Here is a 26,567-nt window from a genome sequence, read left to right on the forward strand (position 1 = left end):
GTCGAATTAAGAGAAATTTATTTTTCCTCTTATTAAAAAGAGTGTATAATTTGTCCCAGACATTTCATAAGAATCACTGCTAATGCCAAAACTTCTTGGTTTAGGGAAGTCAGTTATAATTCTAAATCTGTTTTGTCATCCTAGGGCCATATCTCAGATCCATTTTCCTCTATACCATATACTGTATTTAAAATCACGACTGGGGACTTCCCTGGTGGTCCAGTGGTTATGACTCCGTGCTTTCACTGACGAGGTAGTAGGTTTGATCCCTGGTTGGGGAACTAAGATCCTGCAAGCTGCAAGGCACGGCCAAATTAATTAATTAATTAATTAAAAAAAATAAAATCATGACTGGAGAGAATTTTTCTCTTTTTTTTTCTCTTTTTAAAAAATAATATTTATCTTTTATTTGGCTGTGCCAGGTCTTAGTTGCAGCATGTGGGATCTTCGTTGAGGCATGTGAGATCTTTAGTTGTGGCATGTGGAATCTAGTTCCCTGACCAGGGTTCGAACCCAGGCCCCCTGCGTTGGGAGCATGGAGTCTTAATCACTGGACCACAAGGGAAGTCCCTGAAGATGATTTTTCGAAATTTTCATATAATATCCCAATTTTCCTAGTGTAAAGTATGTATTTTTGTAGTTGAAAGGATACAAATGTTAATTTTTCAGGAGAAAAAGAAATCAGGAATGAAAAATTCATTATTTTGGTCAAAGAATTTATTAAGTCATAGGGTTGTGTTGGTCACAATACAATAAGGTAATTCTATCTGAGGTGTTTCGTATTCATTTCATCTTTATTACCTAACCCACCCTTTCTGGAAGAAGACATGGCCAAGAAGTTGTTCAGGAGATCTGAACAAAGATGTGCAATACAGACACAGCAGGGATCCGCCTGAAATGACCTCAGGTACAGGGTCCGTGCGTTAACTTAATAATAAAAATACCCACAAGTGGTTTTAATCTGTGAATTAAAGAAATTTCCACCACCCATCAATAAGAATAGTGAAAATATTTAAGAACTGAGACTTAAAATGACCTCTTTTGGAATGAAAAAAGATGTACTGACACTTTTATCAAATCAAGCAGTCTGACCTGATGAACAGCTGAGGGTGCTTGAAGTCAGAGAATGTGCTTTCCACAACACATACAAAACGTTTATATTTTCCATGGATGTAATATTTACTGTAACTCATCCAGAATAAAAATAAACAGCCTCCATCCATTAATCAAAATTAAAGCCACTGATGAGAAATGGCAAGACATGACAAAGCCTGTATATTATCATGGCATATTTTGTTGGTTCACAGGAAACCAAAACAGATTTTTCTCTGCTGACATATTTATAGACAGAATTAAAAATGGCATTGATTTTAGTCTTTTCTTAGGAGACAACAGGGAAACTGGCAAAAACTAAGTTAATAAACAGTTTCCCTGCCCCAATTTTGTGTCTGCCCAAATTTTAACTCTGAGTCTCTGGCCCATGTGAAACCTTTTCCAGCTTTTCTCTCTTGTGAGTCAATAATGCTGCCTATCAATGGTTTTGTAGTAAACCTGAATTGTTCACACACAATTGATCAGTGCCACAATACCTTTCTGTAAGCAACTTGGTCTGATTTTACCATGTTTGTCCACGGCTCAAGAAGGAGGAGAAGGATATATTCTTCTGCTCTGTCAAAAAGGTCTTCAAATGGTGGCTGTATTTTCATATAAATTTCTTTTTTCTTTTCCTGTTGGAGTCCAATGTCAAGAGTGGCTGAAGGAGCAATGTATGTGGCAAAAAGATACTAAGGGAGAAGGGGGAGAAAGGAGAGGATATTGGAAGAAACCATAAAGGTTAGTAGATTCCTCAGCAAAGGCATTTTTAAAAAGGTGAGAGAAGGCAAACAAGCTCAAGTGATTGTTTTCTTGAAAAGATGTGTAAAACTACTTAAGACAAAGCAATGTACTTATTTAAAATTTTTTCTTTTTATTTTCTTCTCCTATTTCTTCGTTGGTAATTAGTCAGCTAGTCAGTGGATCTTATATAGGAGTATGTGATTTGAGTATTCCATTTTTTCTCAGATTACTACTATGTATTACTATGATTGATTCTAGGTTATGTTTCCTTTTTTCCTTATGTTCATGACATTTCTAACATATTTGTGCTACTTTCCAAAGTGGCTTGAAATGCCCTTTTGGGAAAAAGAGGCAAAAATACACCAGGGCTGAAAACTGGTTATCAATCTTCCAGAGACCCAACAGACTACCTGCCCTATCCAACTGAATTCCAGAGTTCTTAAATGTCTACCTCTGGTGTCCAATGCTGTGGAAGAGATACAAGAAGGAAATAAGAGTGAATGGAAGATATACATGGAACTTACAGCTTCCTAGACAAAGCTACATAAATGTCTATTCCATTCTACTCATGTCTTATCTCTCAATAAGAGCTATCTAAATCTGAGAAGCAATTTAGTAACATTTAATTTTTAAATTTTACATACAGGAATGCCATGCTCTGCACATCAGATTTAAATGAAGTTTTTTTTTTATTGTTTCATATTTAAAATTAATGAATTTTATGGCCTGTAAATTAAACCTCAATAAAGCCGTTAAAAATTTTAAAAGAAGAAAGACTATTAGTGATTTCTCCCAAAAGTGACAGATACTCCTCTATTTTACAGATTATCTGATCTCTATCATAATTTTTTCTTCATTCTGTTTTATTTACATCACTATATTAAAATAAGTAGTTATCTAAAAAAAAGAATCTCTAATTAACTGCATTTTATTTCAATTTTATTTTTATACTTAGACTTTGGACCTGATAATGCCTAGATTCAACCCAGGCAATAAGATAGATAGGTAGACAGATAGATACATATTTGTACCAAATACCAAATAATAGTCTTCTGTAAAATAATCTTTTAAAAGTTTTAAGGTTCACATTAATAACATAAGAATTTACTGCATATCTACTACATCTGAGACACCTGAATAGGTGCTATGTACATAAAGATTAATGAAGCCTGCCCGAAAGAAGCCACTTGGTGTGACATGGAGATGAAAATCACTGGTTACAATATACTATAACTACTATAATAAAGGTATGCATTGCAAATAAGATATTCAATAATTGCCATTCTTTTTAAGCTTAACTCCCATTAATCACCTCTTAGACTTTATACTCAGATACATATTGTTCTGTAATTTCCCTAAACTTTGATGTTTTGCCATTCTATACCATTGCACATATTGTTCCTTCAATCTTGTATATTTGCCCTACCTCATGCACCTTGTCTGCCTGGTAAACCCTGGTTTTTTCTTTAAAAACTGATATGGATTTCTCCTTTTTTAGGAGCCCTTCACTCATACCCTCCTCTCAAGATCATGCTTTCTACTACTATACCTCACACTATAATGCAATCATGTATTTATGTGTCTTCTCTTCTAGAACAAGGTCCCTGGGGGCAAATACTGCAGCTTAGTCTTCTCTGATTCTCTAACTTCTAAAACTGTTTTTGGTAGAGAATAGATGCTGTAAGTGTTTATTGACTTGTACTGAATCCACAGGAAAGACTCATTTTTGTCTTGGAATAGGGAAGGAAAAGGCTCAGAAACTCTTCCAAGAGAAAGATAAGCTTCTTCCTTAATCTTTAATCTGAGTCTTTTAAGACATAAGTTAGACAAGAGAGGGGAGATGATGAGAAGGATAGTTCAAGAAGAAGGAAAACATGGCCCAAGGCATGGAGGCCTAAGGGGGTTTATATAACCTATGGAGAAACTCTAGGCTCCAAGTAGCTAACACTGGCCACAGGAAAAATGTAGAATAAGAGAGGATGCTATAAAGGGAGTTAGGCTCCAGAGCATGGATATGATCTGTTAACTTTTGGTAAGGAATCTGAATTTTTTTTAAATAAATTTATTTATTTATTTATTGGCTGCATTGGGTCTTAGTTGCTGTGCACAGGCTTTCTCTAGGTGCAGTGAGTGGGGGCTACTCTTTGTTGCGGTGCTCAGGCTTCTCACTGCAGTGGCTTCTCTTGTTGTGGAGCACAGGCTCTAGGCGCACGGGCTTCATTAGTTGCAGCACACGGGCTCAATAGTTGTGGCTCATGGGCTTAGTTGCTCTGCAGCATGTGGGGTCCTCCTGGAGCAGGGATCTAATCCATGTCCCCTGCATTGGAAGGCAGATTTTTAACCACTGTGCCACCAGACAAGTCCCAGGGAATTTGAATTTATTTTTACCTAAAATTTTTACCAAAAAATTGAATATATTTTTACCTAAAGATATATGGGGAGGGACTTCACTGGTGATCCAGTGGTTAAGAATCTGCCTTTCAATGCAGGGGACGTGGGTTCAATCTCTGGTCAGAGAACTAAGGTCCCACATGTCTCGGGGCAAATAAGCCTGCGCACTGCAACTACTAAGTACACAAGCCACAACTAGAGAGCTCACGTAGTGCAACTACAGAGCCCATGCACCACAACTACACTGCCCAAGCACTGCAACTAGAGAGAAGCCCGCAGGCTGCAATGAAGATTCCACATGCCACAACTAAGACCTGAAGCAGCCAAAAATAAATAAATAAATAAATAAATAAATAAATAAATAAATAAATAAATAAAATATTTTAAAAATAAAGAAATGGGAAATCTCTGAGGAATGACATCATTAGATATGAATTTTAGAAATAAATCATTATGGCTTCATATGGGAGAAATGGTTTGAGTAGATCAAGATTTGAGGCAGTCTGGAAGTTATTTTAATAGCTAGACAAAAAACTGTTTGTTTTTTTGCAATAGCCTCCTAACTGGTCTTCTTAGATTCTTCTTTGCTTACACATGGTCTTTTTTTTTTTTTTGACCACAGCAAACAGAGAAATTCTTTTGCATATCACTCTGCCATTCAAACTCTCCAGTGACTTCCCATCTCACACAGAATCACAAAGTCCTTATAAGTAGCCACAATTGGCGTATTTGGACATTTCTCAGTGCTGACATAACATAGATTATAGTTCAGAACCTGCTAGGAGGGAAGCCCCTGTAAACACCCCAGGCTCTCAAAACACTCTAAGAGCAGGGGTGGATCAGATACAGACCCTTGCCTCGAGTCTCTGAAGTGCCAAAAGAAAATAACCACCAATCTGCCATTCTATATCTAGTAAAAAATACCCTTCTACAGTGAAAAGAAAATAAAGATGTCATAAGTCAATAAACAAAAGCAGAATGCATTGCCAGCAGACCTGCACTAAATAAATAAAAAAAATTAAAGGGAGGCCCTAGACAAAAACAGGATTGAATAGAGAACAACAGAAAGTATAAATGTGTAAGGAAATATCAGTACATATTGATTGTAAAATGTGATAATAATGAATAAGGTCAGAGAAAATAGTAAATGAGCCTAAGAAAAAAGAAGTCAGAATTGAAGGTTCAAAGAAATTTTATGATTTGTATGCAAATGCAAAAGACCCCAAATAGCCAAAGCAATCTTGAGAAGGGAAGATGGAGCTGGAGGAATCAGGCTCCCTGACTTCAGACTATATTACAAGCCTACAGTGATCAAGACAGTATGGTACTGGCACAGAAATAGAAATATAGATCAATGGAACAAATAGACAGCCCAGAGATAAACTCAGGCACATATGGGCAACTTATCTTTGACAAAGGAGGTAAGAATATACAATGGAAAAAAGACAGCCTCTTCAATAAGTGGTGTTGGGAAAACTGGACAGCTACATGAAAAAGAATAAAATTAGAACACCTCCTAACACCACACACAGAAGTAAACTCAAAATGGATTAAAGACCTACATGTATGGCCAGACAGTATAAAACTCCTAGAGGAAAACATAGGCAGAACACTCTATGACATACATCAAAGCAAGATCCTTTTGGACCCACCTCCTAGAATAATGGAAATAAAAACAAACAAATGGGACCTAATGAAACTTAAAATCTTTTGCATAGCAAAAGAAACCATAAACAAGACAAGAAGCAATGCTCAGAATGGGAAAAAATATTTGCCAACGAAGCAACTGACAAAGGATTAATCTCCAAAATACACAAGCAGTTCATGCAGCTCAATATCATAAAACCAAACAACCCAATCCAAAAATGGGTGGAAGATCTAACTAGACATTTCTCCAAAGAAGACATGCAGATGGCTAACAAACACATGAAAAACTGCTCAACATCACTAATCATTAGAGAAATGCAAGTCAAAGCCACAATGAGGTATCACCCCACACCAGTCAGAATGGCCATCATCAAAAAATCTAAAAACAATAAATGCTGGAGAGGGTGCAGAGAAAAGGGAACCCTCATGCACTGCTGTTGGGAATGTAAATTGGTACAGCCACTATGGAAAACAGTATGGAGGGTCCTTAAAAAACTAAAAATAGAACTACCATATGACCCAGCAATCCCACTACTGGGCACATACCCTGAGAAAACCATAATCCAAAAAGAAACATGTACCACAATGTTCACTGCAGCACTATTTACAATAGCCAGGACATGGAAGCAACCACAATGTCTATCAACAGATGAATGGATAAAGAAGACGTGACACACATATACAATGGAATATTACTCAGCCATAAAAAGGAATGAAATTGAGTTATTTGTAGTGAAGTGGATGGACCTAGAGACTGTCATACAGAGTGAAGTAAGCCAGAAAAAGAAAAACGAATACCGTATGCTAACTTACATATATGGAATCTGAAGAAATGGTACTGATGAACCCAGTGGCAGGACAAGAATAAAGATGCAGATGCAGAGAACAGACCTGAGGACATGGGGCAGGGGAGGGCGCAAAGCGGAAGCTGGGACGAAGTGAGAGAGTAGCATTGACATATGTACATCACCAAATGGGAAGCTGCTGCATAACACAGGGAGATCAACTCGATAATTGGTGATGACTTAGAGGTGTCAGATAGGGAGGGTGGGAAGGAGTCATGGGAGGGAGGGGATATATGTATAAATACAGCTGATTCACTTTGGTGTACCTCAAAAATTGGCACAAGAAGGTAAAGCAATTATACTCCAATAAAGAGCTTAGAAAAAAGAATTGAATTAAAGTTCAGAATTAAAGTGCAATTGAAACGACCAACCATGAGGCCCATTATACGTAGAAAAGCAAATGAGGTTAGAGTCAGGGTAGTAATACAAAAATAAGCAGGGCAGAGTATCAAAGAACTAGAAGTGAAGGTAAAGGAGGAACCCATGCAGTATAGTTAAAAGGGAGGCCTATAAAGTTCAGTATATAATAAGCACTCAATAAATACTTGCTAAATGAATGGAAGATAGTAGCCTAATCTGAAATTATGATCTGAAAGGGAAATTTCAGAGTTCAAAAATTTTAAGTTGGAGTAGTTCCAAATTATGATGAATTCTGGTATATGGCCATCCCTATAATTAACTTAGGAGAAATGGAGATAAAAGACATTGGGAATTGGGTAAATTAAGAAACACTCTAGCATATATAAGGATTATTAGTGTGGATGTTGAAAAAGCTTCAAGATGATAACAGGGAAAAAGTAGGGAGAAATTTCATGAGTCATGTATTGAAATTTTCTAGGAAGATAAAGAAAACTTAAAAGGTCTTTAGATAACATTAATGAGTTTCAGGAGAGAGGAAATGAGCAGATGGAGCAGATGTTAGTTCTGAAGCTATTAAAAGATGAGTCATGAAGAGCAGCAGAGAACATCTCTTTCTTCCTAAGTGTTGTGAAATACGGGAGAAGGGGCATATTTAAGAGCCATTCTGGATGCTCTATTTAATTAGGTAATCTGAAGTCTGGAAACTCCCTTCCCTGAAACATAGGTACACAGCCTGCTGGATTTAATAGTCCAAAGTGAACCATACTCTTACCAAGCGATTCTAAAATATTTAAAATGAAATTTGCTTCACATACACACGGCAATTTTTTCTAATCTTGGGAGTTATTTAGAAGAATGATCTCAATCTAACCTAACAAATCTACTCAAACATTTTCTAAATGGGAAGCTTTTAAAAGTGCACTAATTAAAATAACGTCTATACTAAGGTAAATTAAGAAACTAAAGCCAAACATGATCAAATTAACAACATTAAAAAATGTCTCTAGAATTTGTTTCGGTAATTTCAAATTTACCCCAAAGGAAAGTAAATTTGACACCCCAACCGCTTACGTTAAAATCAGTTCCTATTTAGAAAAAAAAAAATAGTAGTCAGGTTTTATTGGGGCAGGAATATCCTCTAATGGCAAAATAAAGCAACTGCAAAGCTGTGGTTTAAGAAGACTTGATGTGCCACATACCAAGCTCTTTGTATAGACATCAGGGTGATTCCTTTGATCTAAAAGCATAACAGTGAAGAGGGTAAAGTACAAAAGAAGTTGAAATGGTGACTAGAATAACAGTGATAGAAGTGACTGTGAGCTTCTGGTGGACATCCAAATCTATTCCTTTCCTTTCCACTCCCAGTCTTGCCTTCATTCCTCTTGTCTTTTAAAATCTACTGCTACCCACAGGCCTTATAAGAGACTCTACATGCCATTTATATACTCTATCATACCGTCTGGAATTTTGCTTTATGATTTTCTTCAGAATAACCTTCACTTCACTTTACCATTTACTACATTAATAGCACAGCGTCCTCTCTCTGACCATAACTCCTCATCTTTTTGTACCTCTCACCAAGCTTTGCTTTCCTTTCAGCACAATCTGTAGCTTCTTCCTGTCCTCTAAATAAATCATGCACTACCTACTTTGTCTTACTTTCTTACACAGTTGGGACTGAACACTGCCCATCATTTCAACTACACTCTTAAAACATCCTTAATTCCTCCCACATGGATCTTCTGCCTTGTCGAGGCCCAATTCTGGGTCAGCCTAATCATTCATTTGTGTTTCCAATTCTATCCTCAAGCCCCCAATAACAACTATGATAATTGGTTCAATCATAAATACTCTTTAAAAAACAAACAACAACAACAACAAAAAACCTCAGCTGTGATCGCAAAACTTGGCAAGATTTTGCTTATTTTTAACCTTTGCCAAGCTCCTTAAAGCTCCCAACCTTACTCTTATGCTTCTCCACATTCAGTGGACTTTATCTTCCACTTAACTGGAAAAACCACTGGTATGGATGCCCTCGACTGTCCTCTCAAGACTTCTAAATCTTTTTTTTTTTCTCTAATGTTTCAAAGGACTCCTTTCCAAGGCTAAATGATTCATGTGTGCTGTTGACTCCATTTCCCCAAAACCTTGCAACACCAATTGTGTCCTTAATCTACCTTTCCATAGATTTCACCTCCTTTCTAATGCTTCAAAGGTGTTCAAACAAAGCATCTCTCCTACTCTAAAATATTTTCACGGACTTCTCTGGTGGTGCAGTGGTTAGGAATCTGCCTGCCAATGCAGAGGACGTGGGTTCGATTCCCAGTCTGGGAAAATCTCACATATCACGGAGCAACTAAGTTCATGCACCACAACTACTGAGACCCCGTGCTGCAACTACTGAAGCCTGCACGCCTAGAGCCCATGCTCCACAACAAGAGAAGCCACCACAATGAGAAGCCCGCACACCGCAACAAAGAGTAGTTCCTGCTGTCCACAGCTAGAGAAAGCCAGTGTGCAGCAACAAAAGACCCAATGCAGCCAATAAAAATAAATAAAAATAAATTTAAAACTTAAAAAAATATTTTACCATTTTGTCCACAAACTATCATTCTTTCTCTTCCCTACAAATGTTCATACTCACTTTTCTCTCATTCCTCAATCTACTGCAATCTTGTTCTCATGCCAATTAAACTGATCTCTAAGATCACTAAGAACCACATAATTCCCAATTCAATAGTTTCTCTCCTTAATCTTCATCCTACTTGATTCCTTACATGGCTTTAACACTGTTGACTCTCTCCTCTGCCTTCAACATTTTCTCCTGATTCTCTGCCTACTTCCATTCTTAGGCTCCTTTGATGACTCCTCTTCCTTCATATCCCCGCCAACCAACCCCCCCCCCCCAAATGGAGGAAGGCATTCATTAAATTTCCATGTTCAACTATATTTTCTTCTTAATTCACAGTCTTTCAGTTTCTCACACATGCCACGCACTTTCTCAAAGGACTTTCACAGTATGTACTGTTTACCTTCGCTGTACTTCACCTTTGTTCTCTTTTCCCCTTTGCTGGGCTTACTCATCCTATAGGACTGAGTCTTCCTTGACTCCTGAAGTATAGCTTAGGTATCATTCCTTTTTTTTTTTTAAAGAACTTTTATTGAGATACAGTTAACATACAATAAACAGCATATATTTAGAGTGTACAATTTGGTATCCCAATCTCCCAATTCATTCCCAACCCTCCCCGCTTTCCACACTTGGTGTCCATATGTTTGTACTCTACATCTGTGTCTCTCTGCCTTGCAAACCAGTTGATTTGTACCATTTTTCTATATTCCACATATATGTGTTAATATGCAATATTTGTTTTTCTCTTTCTGATTCACTTCACTCTGTATGACAGTCTCTAGGTCCATGCATGACTCTACAAATGTCCCAGTTTCATTGCTTTTTACAGCTGAGTAATAGTCCATTGTATATATGTGCCACATCTTTTTTATCCATTCATCTGTTGACGGACATTTAGGTTGCTTCCATGTCCTGGCTATTGTAAATAGTGCTGCCATGAACATTGGAGTGCATGTGTCTTTTTTGAATGATGGTGTTCTCTGGGTGTATGCCCAGTAGTGGGATTGCTGGGTCATATGGTAACTCTGTTTTTAGTTTTGCAAGGAAACTCCATATTGTTCTCCATAGTGGCGATATCAATTTATATTCCCACCAACAATGCAAGGGCATTCCCTTTTCTCCACACCCTCTCCAGCATTTACTGTTTGTCGATTTTCTGATGATGCCCATTCTAACCGGTGTAAGGTGATACCTCATTGTAGTTTTGATTTGCATCTCTCTACTAATTAGTGATGTTGAGCAGCTTTTCATGTGCCTCTTGGCCATCCGTATGTCTTCTTTGGAGAAATGCCTATTTAGGTCTTCTGCCCATTTTCTGATTGGGTTGCTTGTTTTCTTGATATTGAGCTGGATAAACTGTTTATATATTTTGGAGATTAATCCTTTGTCTGTTGATTCGTTCGCAAATATTTTCTCCCATTCTGAGGGCTGTCTTTTCGTGTTGCTTATAGTTTCCTTTGCTGTGCAGAAGCTTTGAAGTTTCATTAGGTCCCACTTATTTATTTTTGTTTTTATTTCCATTATTCTAGGGGGTGGATCAAAAAAGATCTTGCTGTTATTTACGTCGAAGAGTGTTCTTCCTATGTTCTCCTCTAGGAGTTTTATACTGTCTCGACTTACATTTAGGTCTTTAATCCATCTGGAGTTTATTTTTGTGTATGGTGTTAAAGAGCGTTCACATTTCATTCTTTTACATGTAGCTGTCCAGTTTTCCCAGCACCACTTATTGAAGAGGCTACCTTTTCTCCATTGTATATCCTTGCCTCCTTTGTCAGAGATTAGTTGACCGTAGTTTATCTCTGGGCTTTCTCTCCTGTTCCATTGATCTATATTTCTGTTTTTGTGCCAGTACCATACTGTCTTGATCACTGTAGCCTTGTAGTATAGCCTGAAGTCAGGAAGCCTGATTCCACCAACTCCGTCTTTCCTTCTCAAGAATGCTTTGGCTATTCGGGGTCTTTTGCATTTCCATACAAATCGTAAAATTTCTTGTTCTAGTTCTGTGAAAAATGCTATCGGTGATTTGATCGGGATTGCACTGAATCTGTAAACTGCTTTCAGTAGTATAGTCATTTTCACAATGCTGATTCTTCCAATCCAAGAACATGCTGTGTCCCTCCATCTGTTTGTGTCGTCTTTGATTTCTTTCATTAGTGTCTTATAGTTTTCTGAGTACAGGTCTTTTACCTCCTTGAAGGTTTATTCCTAGGTATTTTATTCTTTCTGTTGCAGTGGTGAATGGGATTGTTTCCTTAATTTCTCTTTCTGATCTTTCATTGTTGGTGTATAGAAATGTAAGAGATTTCTGTGTGTTAATTTTGTATCCTGCAGCTTTACCAAATTCATTGATTAGCTCAAGTAGTTTTCTGGTGGCATCTTTAGGATTTTCTATGTATAGTATCATGTCATCTGCAAACAGTGACAGTTTGACTTCTTCTTTTCCAATTTGGATTCCTTTTATTTCTTTTTCTTCTCTGATTGCTGTGGCAAGGACTTCCAAAACTATGTTGAATAGGAGTGGCACGAGTGGACATCCTTGTCTTGTTCCTGATCTTAGAGGGAATGCTTGTGGTTTTTCACCATTGAGAATGATGTTTGCTGTGGGTTTGTCATATATGGCCTTTATTATGTTGAGGGAGGTTCCCTCTATGCCCACCTTCTGGAGAGTTTTTATCATAAATGGGTGTTGAATTTTGTCAAAAGCTTTTTCAGCATCTATTGAGATGATCATGTGGTTTGTATCCTTCCGTTTGTTAATATGGTGTATCACATTGATAGATTTCCATATATTTAAGAATGCCTGCATTCCAGGGATAAATCCCACTTGATTCATGGTGTTTGATCCTTTTAATGTGTTGTTGGATTCTGTTGGCTAGTATTTTGTTGAGGATTTTTGTATCTAAATTCATCAGTGATATTGGTCTCTAGTTTTCTTTTTGTGTAGTATCTTTGTCTGGTTTTGGTATCAGGGTATGGTGGCCTCATAAAATGAGTTTGGGAGCATTCCTTCCTCTGCAATGTTTTGGAAGAGTTTGAGAAGGATGGGTGTTAGCTCTTCTCTAAATGGTTGATAAAATTCACCTGTGAATCCATCTGGTCTTGGACTTCTGTTTGTTGGGAGACATTTAATCACAGTTTCAATTTCATGACTTGTGATTGGTCTGTTCATAGTTTCTATGTCTTCCTGATTCAGTCTTGGAAGGTTATCCCTTTCTAAGAATCTGTCCATTTCACCCAGGTTGTCCATTTTATTGGCATATAGTTGCTTGTAGTAGTCTCTTATGGTGCTTTTTATTTCTGTGGTGTCCGTTGTAACGTCTCCTGTTTCATTTCTAATTTTATTGATTTGAGTCCTCTCCCTCTTTTTCTTGATGAGTCTTGCTAGAGGTTTATCGATTTTATTTATCTTCTCAAAGAACCAGCTTTTAGTTTTATTGATTTTTGCTATTGTTTTCTTTGTTTCTATTTCATTTATTTCTGCTCTGATCTTTATGATTTCTCTCCATCTACTCACTTTGGGTTTTGTTTGCCCTTCTTTCTTTAGTTTCTTTAGGTGTAAGGTTAGGTTGTTTATTTGGGATTTTTCTTGTTTCTTGAGGTAGGATTTTATTGCTATAAACTTCCCTCTTAGAACTGCCTTTGCTGCATCGCATAGGTTTTGGATTGTTGTGTTTTCATTGTCATTTGTCTCTAGGTATTTTTTGATTTGCTCTTTGATTTCTTCCGTGATCTGTTGGTTATTTAGTAGCATACTGTTTAGCCTCCATGTGTTTGTGTTTTTTACAGTTTTTTTCCTGTAATTGATTTCTAATCTCATAGCGTTGTGCTCACAAAAGATGCTTGATACGATTTCAATTTTCTTGAATTTACCAAGGCTTGATTTATGACCCAAAATGTGATCTATCCTGGAGAATGTTCCATGTGCACTTGAGAAGAACATGTAATCTGTTGTTTTGGGATGGAATGTCCTACAGATATCTATTAAATCAAGCAGATTTATTGTGTCATTTAAAGCTTCTTTCCTTAATAATTTTCTGTGTGGATGATCTGCCCATTGGTGTAAGTGGAGTGTTAAAGTCCCCCACTATGATTGTGTTACTGTCGATTTCCTCTTTCAGAGTTGTTAGCATTTGCCTTATATACTGAGGTGTTCCTATATTGGGTGCACATATATTTATAATTGTTATCTCTTCTTCTTGGATTGATCCCTTGATCTTTATGTAGTGTCCTTTCTTGTCTCTTGTAACATTTTTTAAAGTCTATTTTATCTGATATGAGTATTGCTACTCCAGCTTTCTTTTGACTTCCATTTGCATGGAATATCTTTTTCCATCCCCTCACTTTCAGTCTGTATGTGTCCCTAGGTCTGAAGTGGGTCTCTTGTAGACAGCATATATATGGGTCTTGTTTTTGTATCCATTCAGCCAGTCTGTGTCTTTTGGTTGGTGCATTTAGTCCATTTACATTCAAGGTCATTATCGATATGTATGTTCCTATTACCATTTTCTTAATTGTTTTGTTTATGTTTTTGTAGGTCCTTTTCTTCCTTTTGTTTCCCACTTAGAGAAGTTCCTTTAGCATTTGTTGTAGGGCTGGTTTGGTGGTGCTGAATCCTCTTAGCTGTTGCTTGTCTGTAAAGCTTTTGATTTCTCCATTGAATCTGAATGAGATCCTTGCTGGGTCGAGTATTCTTGGTTGTAGGTTCCTCCCTGTCATCACTTTAAATACATTGTGCCACTCCCTTCTGGCTTGCAGAGTTCCTGCTGAGAAATCAGCTGTTAACCTGATGGGAGTTCCCTTGTATGTTATTTGTCGTTTTTCCCTTGTTGCTTTTAATAACTTTTCTCTGTCTTTAATTTTTGTCAGTTTGACTACTATATGTCTTGGTGTGTTTCTTCTTGGGTTTATCCTGCCTGGGACTCTACGTGCTTCCTGCACTTGGGTAGCTATTTCATTTCCCATGATACGGAAGTTTTCAACTATAATACCTTCCAATATTTTCTTGGGTCCTTTGTCTCTTCTCCTTCTGGGACCCCGATAATGCGAATGTTGGTGCGTTTAACGTTGTCCCAGAGTTAGGTCTCTGGTCTCTTAGGCTGTCTTCAGTTCTTTTCATTCTTTTTTCTTTATTCTTTTCCACATCAGTGATTATCACCATTCTGTTTTCCAGGTCACTTATTCGTCCTTCTGCCTCAGTTAATCTGCTATTGGTTCCTTCCAGTGTATTTTTCATTTCAGTTATTGTGTTGCATATCTCTGCTTGTTTGTTCTTTAATTCTTCTAGGTCTTTGGTAAACTTTTCTTGCAACTTTTCGATCTTTGCATCCAGTCTTTTTTCAAAGTCCTGAATCATCTTCACCATCTTATTCTGAATTCTTTTTCTGGAAGGGTGCCTATCTCTTTTTCATTTAGTTTTTTTTCTGGCGTTTTATCTTGTCCCTTCATCTGGTACATAGTCTCTTGCCTTTTCATTTTCTCTGTCTTTCTGTGGCTGTGGTTTTCAGTTCCACAAGATGAAATACTGCTGATACTGCTTGATTCTGCTGTCTGCCCTCTTGTGGAGGAAGCTGTCTAGGAGGCTCGTGGGTGCTTCCTGATGGGAGAGACTGATGGTGGGTTGGGCTGGGTGGGTGGAGCTCAGTAAAACTTTAATCTGATTTGGTAGGCGGAGCTCAGTGACACTTTAATCTGCTTGTCTGCCAATGGGTGGGGCTGTGTTCCCACCTTGCTGGATGTTTGGCCTGAGGTGACCCAGCACTGGAGCTTACAGGCTTTTTGGTGGGGCTAATGGCGGACTCTGGAAGGGCTCATGCCAATGAGCACTTCTCAGAACCCCTGCTGCCAGTGCCCCGTCTCCTCGGTGAGCCACAGCTGCCCCCAACCTCTGCTGGCAACCCTCCAACACCAGGTAGGTCTGGTTCAGTCTCCTATGGGGTCACTGCTCCTTTCCCCTGGGTCCTGGTGAGCACACTTTTTTGTGTGCCCTCCAAGAGTGGAGTCTCTGTTTCCCCCTGTCCTGTCAAGGTCCTACAATCAAATCCCACTGGCTTTCAAAGTCTGATTCTCTGGGGATTCCTCCACCTGCTGCTGGACCCCCAGGCTAGGAAGCCTGACATGGGGCTTGGAACCCTCACTTTAGTGGGTGGACTTCTGTGGTATAACTGTTCTCCAGCTGGTGAGTCACCCACCCAGCATTTATGGGATTTGATTTTAACGCAGTTGTGCTCCTCCTACCATCTCACTGCAGCTTCTCCTTTGTCTCTGGATGTGGGATTGTTTTTTTTTTTGGCGAGTTCCAGTGTCTTTCTGTCTATGATTGTTCAGCAGTTAGTTGTAATTCCAGTGCTCCTGCAAGGGGGAGTGAGCGCACATCCTCCTACTCCACCATCTTGATTCCAGTCAAGTATCATTCTTATGTGTGCCCACAGGACCCTGTATTTGTATGTTTTTCTCCCTGGGCCATAAACTCTATGAAGATAGATTTGGTCTACTTTGTTTATTACTGTATCTCTAGCATCTAGCATAATAATAAATTTAAAATGAATGAATCGATGAATGAATGAATGAAAGACTTCATCCACTGTCAGATACTTAATCAACTACATGTGGAAGAAACCCAAATATATACAGCTTTAGATATGATTTCCTTTCTGAACTGAAAATCTTTGCTTCTAGCTGCCTACTTTTTATAGCTACATGGATAGCCTATGGACCCTCCAACTCAATGACTCAGTAATATAACAAATTATCTTTTCCTTTTCCAGTTTTCATACCATTCACAGCACAATTTTTGACTCTTCCCCACTTTCCTCTCCTTCCTACTCAAATGCAAGTCCTATGAATTTAATTCTCTACAATAAAACAAGGAAAAACTGACAAGTATAAAAACATGATGAGGAAATAAGGGGCAGCAGTTTCATCCCAACAAAAAACATAATATAACACAGTGTTCTGTCCAAGCTAGAGCAGACCCTTTCCAGGCTACTGCCTACTTCCTGACCTCACACTCTTACTGTGCTCTACAAAGCCACAGGGGTCCATGTATACTTTTTGTTGTTGTTTGACTATTTTGTTCCAGTTTTATTGAGATAGAGTTGACATGTAGCACTGTAAAAGTTTAAGGTGTATAGCATAATGATTTGATTTACATACATCATATTGAAATAATTACCACAAGTTGACATCCATCATCTCATACAGAAACAAAAAGAAAAGAAAAAGGATTTTTCCCTTGTGATGAGAACTATTAGGATCTACTCTCTTCACTTTCATATATACCATACAGCAATGTTAACCACAGTCATCATGCTGCACACTATATCCTTAGTACTTTTTTATCTCATAACTGGAAGTTTGTACCTTTTGGCCACCTTCATCCAATTTTCCATCCCCACACCTCCCACCTCTGGTGACCACAAATCTGATCTCTTTTTCTCTGAGTCTGTTTTTTTCATGAATGATTTAACTGCATATCCCATAGCCTCAAGGAGCTGCAATTAGGGTAGCCATGTGACTTCATTCTAGTTTAATCCTACTGTCCTGGCATAATTATTAATAGTCCCTCTTTTATTTTCAAAAGAATCCTGGTTTAGATGATAAATTACATGATCTCTCTATATTTAACTGCCACCAGTTAGATAAAATTAAAGTTTCTCTAAAACAAGACTCCTAGAAGTGCCTGACACATATTTAAAGCTAAAACTAAAGGAAAGAAAGGCAGAGGATATTCCTGTGTAAGGAACACACATTTGTCTAATTTGAAACCATATGAATTGAACCACTGATATCAAAAGCCAAAATCCCAAAGCAGGAACATTTCATTTAGAACTTGGATTGAAGCTTCACAGACTTCCTTGTTAAGAATAAATGCTCTAAGTCAAAATCTTAAAGGAATTTTAAAATATTTCCTCTCTCTGTACCTAAATGTAGGTATTTGTTCAATTCCCCTCCCCACTTCTTTTTTTTTTGCTTTCTTGCAGCCAGTTTATCAGAACATTGTTCATTACCACCTAAGTAACTTCTCTTTGTTTAAGCATCAACCTCTACTATGATTACTAGCATAATCTTTAAAGTGATATACTCCCCTCATCTTCTTGACTCTTTACCAGTTTTATTATAAAATCACAGAACTGGAAGCATTAGAAAGGTTCTTGAAGGCCCACATTGTGCATGTTTATTGGCTTCCTTTGAGGCTTGGTCTCTGATCTCCCCCTCTTCCTCACCTCCCAAGGTGGGTGGGGACAAAGGTGTTTAAGGGGGTAAGGAGGAGAAAAGTGATTTGTCAATCCTTAATCAGGCCACACAGTAAAATTATAGTACATTAAACTTAATTTTGCCATTAAATCTGAAAATGTCTTTCTAATATGTGTTTCTAACAATCCAGAGATAATCTTTAAGTGGATAACTGACCAACTGACTATATATAACAAACATAAAGGATGTAATCATATATATGAAACAAAATTAAAAAGCTAAACAACACCTTTAAGATCTATAGACAGATGGTGAAAATCATTTTTAAGTTGATGTAAATTGACTTTAAAATGAAATATAATGATTATGTTTTATTATAGCTAAGTAATATAGTCTAATTACATGTTAGAAACATTGTTTAAGTATCCTGCATTATTTGCTTTTTTATTGGCCACCCAGTTCTTCCTTTTTAACCACTGAGTAAATAACAATGTAGCTAATGTTGGAAGAGAAAATGCTCCCTTCATATTCCAGTCAGCTATTCTAATTCACATTAAAGTGGACATTCACTCACTAACAGCTGTGGTGGACATGATTCCAACTTCAACATTAACCTGTGATGCTTTAACAACACAGCAGGGAAGTTTTTGAGAAGGGATACAAGCACTGCCTGTCTGTGATCAGACTGCTTGGCACTGCACTCAGCATGGCTCTCTCTAAACCCCATCTCTCCTGGAGACACTCAAAGGTTATATAATCAGGAAATGCACAGTGGGCGGCTTGCCCGGCCCTGCTCTACACCTGTGCCTGTGACTGGCTTTCTTGGCTTCTGTGTCAGATGTGAAAACAAAAAAACCAATGCCTCCTCCTGAAACATCTCTTACAGTCCTGAAATTCTGGTAGTTAATTTTCTTGTTTAGCTAAACTCTCAAGACTATGAAGAAAAAAAGATGTAGGACAGATAGATACCTTGGAGACAGAAGGAAGAATGGAACTGGAAAATGGAATGGAGACACAAACTAGGAGAAATGAAGATAGAGATAGAGAGAGAGAGAGACAGACAGGGAGAAACATTTTGATAAATATTTGCCTTCTAAAGGATAGTAAGATGACAAACAATATTTAATTTAAAGTACTTTTAATACACATGAGCTTGTTGGAATTATAGGAAAAAAACAAAAATGTTTCTGCTTCCTTTCAAGGAAATCTCAGATGCTTCATTACTTAGTGCTAATATCCTGAACACAACAACTGTACTGCACTACACAGGAGATGGCTCAAATTAAAATATGACATTTCCCATTGCAATTTATATTTTTTCCAATGCTAAGATATTTTCCATGCAAGATTTCAGCATTGCCACTTAATAGTTTTCAAAATCATTTTGAAAGTGTATGGTATGAGCATATTCTTGGATGAAAGTGGATCCCAATCTCCTTTCAAATTTTATAATGCATTCCAGGCTTGGTTTTCTGACATTTTATTGAGTCTCATAGACCCTGGAATGTATTGATGTTTTCTTACTGCATCATAAAGTCTAGATGAACATACCTGAGGAAGGAGAATTTGGGGTTTATTGAGTTTATTCTTGTTTTTAACAGTGTAAAAAGCAAAAAGAATAATGAAATAGCTTCCAAAACTATCTGTGCTATTTGGATTTCTCTTTGTACCAAAGACTGAATGATGACAGCTATGGGGTTAGATTCCAATTATCATGCTGTAGAAGCACCCAATAAAGTACTTTCTCTGTGCCAAAGGTGAGCATAGTCTTGGGGAAAGCATCTTTTCCATAAATAGGGGCCATTTGATGAGCTGCAGCTTGACACTCATGTGTTCCAATGAAAATAAGAATAATTTCTGTGTAGCCTTAAAAGGCAAAGTCAAGAATAACACCAAATGTTGTAGCACATGTGTTGATTTGCTATGTTACATTTCAGCTGTGAGTTATGTTAATGGAACAGTTTCACATAATTCATCTTGATGTATTTATTTTAATAATCATGTATATGTATCTTTCTATGATTGCCTGGTAACAGTGATTGCATGATGTTCTGCTGTCACCACCAGGCCAGGGCTGGAAGTAAGAAAGAGAAATGTAAAATTTCAACTGCAGAACTCCATGACATAAAATGAGTCCACTAGGTACAAGATGTGTAAAAAATTATATGCTGTGAGCGCTTAATACCAGATTACAGGACAACTAGCAGAGCATATCACCAGGTTAATAAAACTGGGGACATTTAAGAAGTAGATTTTCAAAATAACTTATTAAAGTATTTCATAGATTAGGAGAAAAAATTCATGCTTCAGCATTTGGTGTCATTAGCGAGTCCTTTTCCCTTAGACCCATTACTCCACTGCAATAGTAAAAGAAAGAAATCTAATCATGTAAGGTTACACAAAGATTATGTATCTTTCACCATCTTCTAGTAATTGTCCAACATGCCCACCAACAGAGTAGAGGAAATGTAAAGCCATCCGCTGTTGCTATTGCCTTCTACTTATTGGGAGGTAGTATTAGGGTCCCTGCCAGATGCTCTGACAGGAGGGTGTCAACAAAGACCTTGCTGGCCACCAGGAAGAAGAAATATCCCATAAAACCCATGATACTATTTCATATATTCGAAAGACCAAAGAAAGAAACAACTTTGGCTACTGAAATATACAAAGATTTTTCTTAAATTCTTTTTTTTTTTTTTTTTCAGTTTATACTAAACAAACCGTGCAGGCTCTTGAGATTCTGCAGCAAAGATAATATGCTTTCTTTGGTAGGTACAAGTAAGGAGTTCATATGCTGTCTCTAACGGGTAGAGAAAAAACTTGAAGGTGGAGGGTCAGGGTCTCCAGTAACAACATCAGAAAAACACAAGATTGAGAGGATCAGAGTGATCCTTTTCCCTTGTTATTATCTCTTCCTCCATTATGAACTGGAGCCAGCTCACAAGAGCCAATTCATGAATTTTCAGGAACTTGGTGAGTAGGTTGTTAAATTCAGTCACTATCAAAAATCATATAAACTTACAATTAAATAAATTATATTAAAAACAAAGATAATGAATACTCAAAACCCACTACTTCCTAATGACTTTACTGTTTTACGACTGTGCTCATGAGGTTATTTACCTCTATCTACCTGTCTGGTGAAAATACTATATAATGGTGGGCTGCTGCACCTCTCCTCCCAACTCTGTGTTCAGTCATGCCATGTTGGCAGCTTGAAATCATCCACGATGAGAGTATTTACACCCAGAGATCATGAAATGCTACAAATCAGGACTGCTTCTCCACTGCCCAGAGAGGTGGTTATGAAACATTTGTCATCATACCACTGATTATAAGGCAAAGATACTTCTCTTTTCTTATCATGATTACTAAAGAAAGAGAAATAAAGTAGGAAAAAAGAAATGACACCAACTAATTCAAATACTCACTGGAGGCACAGCCACATGCCAGAATATACTAATTCAGGCCAGAATATGCCAATTTATAACACAGTTAACTTCAATACTGTTTAACTGGCATCCATGATAAAAAAAAAAAAATACGGCTACAGTAAAGTTAAACTACAAGAGCAGGGCAAGTAAGTTTTTCTTTGAAATTGTTTGCTTACATTCTGAATAGTCTTTACTTAGAAAAGGGCAAAGTTAAGCTTCATATGTTAAATTTACCTTCAGTCCGATTAGGAAATCAGAAGAGCTAAGAGTTTAGTTGGGAAAAGCTTGTTAACTTGTCCTCATGAGCAAATACAAGGAGCAGCTACAAAGAAGAAACATTAAAGCATCATGAGAAATAAAACTGGTACTAATGGATCCTGATGCAGTCTCTGGACCCCAAAGAGACCAAAACCACTTCACAGATAATCTTGAACACAGCAGAACAGATGTGCACTACACTGTAACAACAACAAAAAACCGTATTACTGTACTTGAAGGCAAATAGCAAGTAATGTGGGATCTTCTCAACTGAGCTCAATAATTCCATCCTTGGAATTCATATAAAAAAATGAAATGAAACTGGGCTCCAAAAAGCTAAAGGCAAAGAGTCCCTAGAGGAGTTTATAAAAGGAATGTAAATGCCCTGATATGGGGACACTTTCAGAAATCACAAAATATTTACTTCAGCAAAAAAAGAAGTCTGTTTTCATAACTTCACAGCTCTAGCAGACATAGAACATCATTATCTGAGCTCATATGAGGCAGAAAAAAGAAAATAACGAGCAAGTTCAAGCAAGCCAATGTTTTTTTTTTCTGCAAAAAGAGGAAAAAATGATGATTTTTAACGACCTCTCATACCCCACAAGGAACTCAAAAACATTACTGAGGAGCTATGCCGAGAGGGAATAAATTACAGATGGAGACTTCCACAAATGAATTTTCACGTGAAGGACCTTGGGGTTTTTCACTTAGGAATCTTAAAGATGGGATCTAGAGATTGCAACATCCTGATACTGAGAGGCAAACTACTGCAGAGATCAACATGAGATGGAGTTGCACAAAAAAGATAATGTGATGACAATCAAACAGAGATTTTCTGGCAATTACTCAGACTCTACTAAGCAGAATTCAATGCAAAAGAGAAACTAAGAAAATGCCAACAGGATAAAAAAGTAAAACAAACTTGAATCATTTTGGACAGAATGAAAAATCAAAAGGGAAAACAACATATTAAGTAAAGCCAAAAACAAACCACAAACTCAAGGGACAAAATAGACTAGGCTTAAGACTGACTTGGGCTATTGCTTAAGGTATTTTAAGCAATATTGACTAAGTATATGATAGAATAAAATAAAAAAAAAAGTTATTACTAAGCAGTTCAGGCAACCTAAGCAACAAATGAGGATTTTATTTTTATAAATTTTGGATTCAATTTAAAAAACATTTTAACAGACAAAAGCAACATATATATTTAAACTAATGGAATTATTTAACCTCTAATAAAAATAATTCATTGAAAATCAGTGAACAAAGAATAATTCAGTAAGCAAAGCATGACTATATTAACATTTTTGGCCTAAAAAACCTGCCTCACAGAGAAGCTAATCCATGCCAACAAAGCACAAGAAACTGATCCTAAAACCAGCGCATCAAGGAATTTCTTTACAATGAGAAAATCAACCACCAAACAGGTGGGATATTTATATTCACCAGCACGGCACCTTGGAAAGCAAGCTCAAATGTAGCAGGTTGCTTGGAGTCAGAATAAGGGAAGTTAACTATGATCTTATGAATGTTCTTTCCTTCCAGATCTATCAGGCTGATCAGGTGCTCATAGGAGCAGCTGGCTGAGGATAGCGCTTCAAGTACGTAGACAAGGACTGCCTCTGTGACACTTCCCTTTCTACATGCTGCTGCTGATCAATGCCTCTTCTTGCCCGGAACGCTCTTTTTTTAGATGTATTGATATGTTCATTACAAGTCTTAAGGCCTGTGAAGCCATTCTGTCTCTAGACCACTGCTCATATCCGTTCTGAATTATTACACACTGATTTCACAGCTTAAGTTTCAGAAAGCAACCTTATTTTTAAGTTCCTTGAGTGAGGTGGGAGGAGACAGGGAGATTCATTGCTGCTCCAGTGAAGCTTGTAAAGAGCTCCTTATTAAGAGCAATCTTGGACTATAAACACAGTATGTCTGGAAAGACAGAATGTTGATCATCGTTGAAGCTGGGTGATGGTATATGGGGGGTTATTAAGCTATTTTATTTAAAATTTTTTTAAAAATTAAAAACACCTGGTTGGCAGTCATTTATAAATAATCAATTATTATCTCTAATTAGGTTTATAACATGTTGCTAAGAAAATAAGAATGCCAATGAGTTCATTCAGTCATTCAAAATATACTATAGCACCTTTTATGTGCCAGCTCCAGTTCCTGAATATACAAGGTAAACAAAGCAGACTGTCTTCTTGGAACTTAAAGTCCAGTGGGGGAAAATGTTAAGGGTGAAATTTGATATTCAATATTCATAAAGATATTTTAAGATGTCAAAGTGAAAAATTAAACAAGCTGATAAACAGGTACCCCTTTTTTTTCTAGAGACAATCAGAAAGCAATGACTTTGAAGTTAAGAGTATAGGGTCTGAGTTATTGCAGCACTCTTTACAATAGCCAGGACATGGAAGCAACCTAAATGCCCATCAACAAATGAATGGATACAGAAGATGTGGCATATATATACAATGGAATATTACTCAGCTATAAAAAGGGATGAGATGGAGCTATATGTAATGAGGTGGATAGAACTACAATCTGTCATACATAGTGAAGTCAGTCAGAAAGAGAAGGACAAATATTGTATGCTAACTCACATATACGGAATCTAAAAATGGTACTGATGAACTCAGTGACAAGAACAAGGATGCAGATACAGAGAATGGACCGGAGAACTCGAGGTATGGGAGGGAGCGGGGGGTGAAGGGGAAACTGGGACGAAGCGAGAGAGTAGCACAGACATATATATACTACCAACTGTAAAATAGTCAGTGGGAAGTTGTTGTATAACAAAGGGAGTCCAACTCGAGGATGGAAGATGCCTTAGAGGACTGGGACAGGGAGGGTGGGGGGGACTCGAGGGGGGGCGTCAAGGAAGGGAGGGAATACAGGGATATGTGTATAAAAACAGTTGATTGAACCTGGTGTACCCCCCAAAAAAATAAATAAATAAAAATAAATAAATAAAAAATAAAAGTCAAGGCTCTAGCTTCCATAGAGCCATGTAAAACTGAAGACATCTATAATTCAGTTCTCATTTTCTAAAGTGATACTTGTCTATCTACCTAGCTGCTTGCCAGTTTTGAGTCATGTTTATACATGCAATGTTAATCTTTTATCAATGTTTATGATAATTTTATTAATCACAAGAATAAAGCAAAATTACCTGTACTATTTAAAAAAAAAAAAAAGAGTATAGGGTCTGGAGTCAGAATACTTGGTTCTAGTTCCAAGCTAACTAATTGCTAAACAGAAAGTACTGCCTTAGGAAATTACTCAACTTCTCCAAGTCTCAGTTTTCTAATCTATAAAATGGAGAGAACACCCCTCTTAGAACTGTCAAGATTTAAATAAAATTATCCATGTAAAGTGATTTCTATAGAACCTGACAAATAGTAAACATTAAATAAAGGTCAGGTATAATGATAATCATGGTTTAGAATAGGTCAGGTGTTGATATTTCTGGAAACAAAAGGATTAAAAGGGGATCTTTTTTTGGTCCATAATACTATAACATTCAAAATTTTAGGACTGAACATGGGTAGCTGGTATAAATATCAGGAAAAGGGGAAAGAAATGAATAACTGTAAGCCAGAGGACTGGCTGCTAAATGTGTTCCTACTGAGTCCACGTCACTAGCAAATGCCACAAAATGTGATGGGAGACGAGAACCCTGCAGATTCCATGCTCAATGATTCACAGTGCTTGAGAGTCCAAGCCTGACGGCTGCTTGAGAGTCCAAGCCTGACGGCTACTTGAGACACCATCTCTCTGGTAACAAAAACAAATAATGTAACAAAGCCTGAATAATAACAGGCCTGACACTCAGAAACAACCTAATCATGAAGACACTAAAATTTACCATTAAGCTATAAAGAGGTACATGATTGTTCACATTTAATCATCACCCTAGAGAAAAAAGATGGCGGCGAAGTAGAGAGACGTGGAGTGCATCCCTCTCCACAGATGCATTGGGAATGCATGGAAGGACGCAGTCATTCCCACAGAGAACCAGCTGAACACCAGCAGACGTCCTCGGACACCAGAAAGGGCTGCGGGGAGCCCGACATAGCCGGTAGGGAGGCATCTACGACGGCTCAAAGAGGGTGAAGCGGCAGAGCTGTGGCAGACGGGAGGGAGTGAGAAACATACGGAGGGTCCAGGGTCCGCAGTGCAGCTTAGCGTTCCCGGACCGAGACATCGATCCGCAGCTGAACGGAGGGTCCGGAAGCGGAAGCGTGTGAACCAGAGAGCTGGTTCAGGGTGAGAAACATTGTTGCCGGTAGGTGACGGACTGAGAGGACAGAAGGGAGGAGGTCCGCAGAGAGGAGTGCCCGTCCCTGAGAGTTGCCCGGCCATGATGGCGGCTGGAGGCTGCAGGCTCACGGGCGGTGGGGAGGAGCCGCGCGCGTAGCCTCTCTCTCTCTTTCGGTGCCTCTGCAACAGGCAGTGGAGAGACACCCATGGGCCACCTAAGGCGCTCAGGGATAACAAGCACCCTCAGGCACTTGGGCGGGGCTAGATTAAAACCCCTTGCATCGCCAGCAGCAGGGACGCTGCTGAGAGAAAAAAAAAAAAAAACAACAACAGCATTAAAAAGAAAAAAACCCCGAGAGAGGCCCAACTCTAAGACTTTCTGTTTACGCCTGAGCCACCAGCGTCCCTCTGCAACAGGCACCTCCAAGCCCGACTGAAACAACAGTGCGCCACTGCTCACTCACTCCCAGAAGGAGCCACTATTGTACCCTCTCCCTCCCCACACACCGACGCTTACAGACGAACAATAAAGGAACCTCTGCTGGTCACAGAATAACGCAAAAAAACCCAAGGCAAGGAGAAGGACACTTACAGCTGAGACGCTAAGGAAACAGAAATAGTAGAATCAATACCTATTGAACTGGTCCATTCTGGGATCAGTTCTGGATTTTTTTTTTTTCTTTCTCTCTCTCTCTT

At 38.0% G+C, this 26,567-nt stretch overlaps 1 protein-coding gene across 1 annotated transcript in view; it reads right to left on the reverse strand.

The window, feature by feature from the left end:
• Positions 1–26,567, reverse strand: part of RGS22 (regulator of G protein signaling 22) — a 179,192-nt gene that overhangs the window by 50,436 nt on the left and 102,189 nt on the right. The window contains exon 15 of the mRNA XM_057735472.1: positions 1,590–1,784. Within this exon, the coding sequence (XP_057591455.1) occupies positions 1,590–1,784 (195 nt within the window). The remainder of the gene's footprint in view (positions 1–1,589; positions 1,785–26,567) is intronic.

This window comes from Hippopotamus amphibius, chromosome 5 (genome assembly GCF_030028045.1).
Source record: "Hippopotamus amphibius kiboko isolate mHipAmp2 chromosome 5, mHipAmp2.hap2, whole genome shotgun sequence".
NCBI lineage: Eukaryota > Metazoa > Chordata > Mammalia > Artiodactyla > Hippopotamidae > Hippopotamus > Hippopotamus amphibius.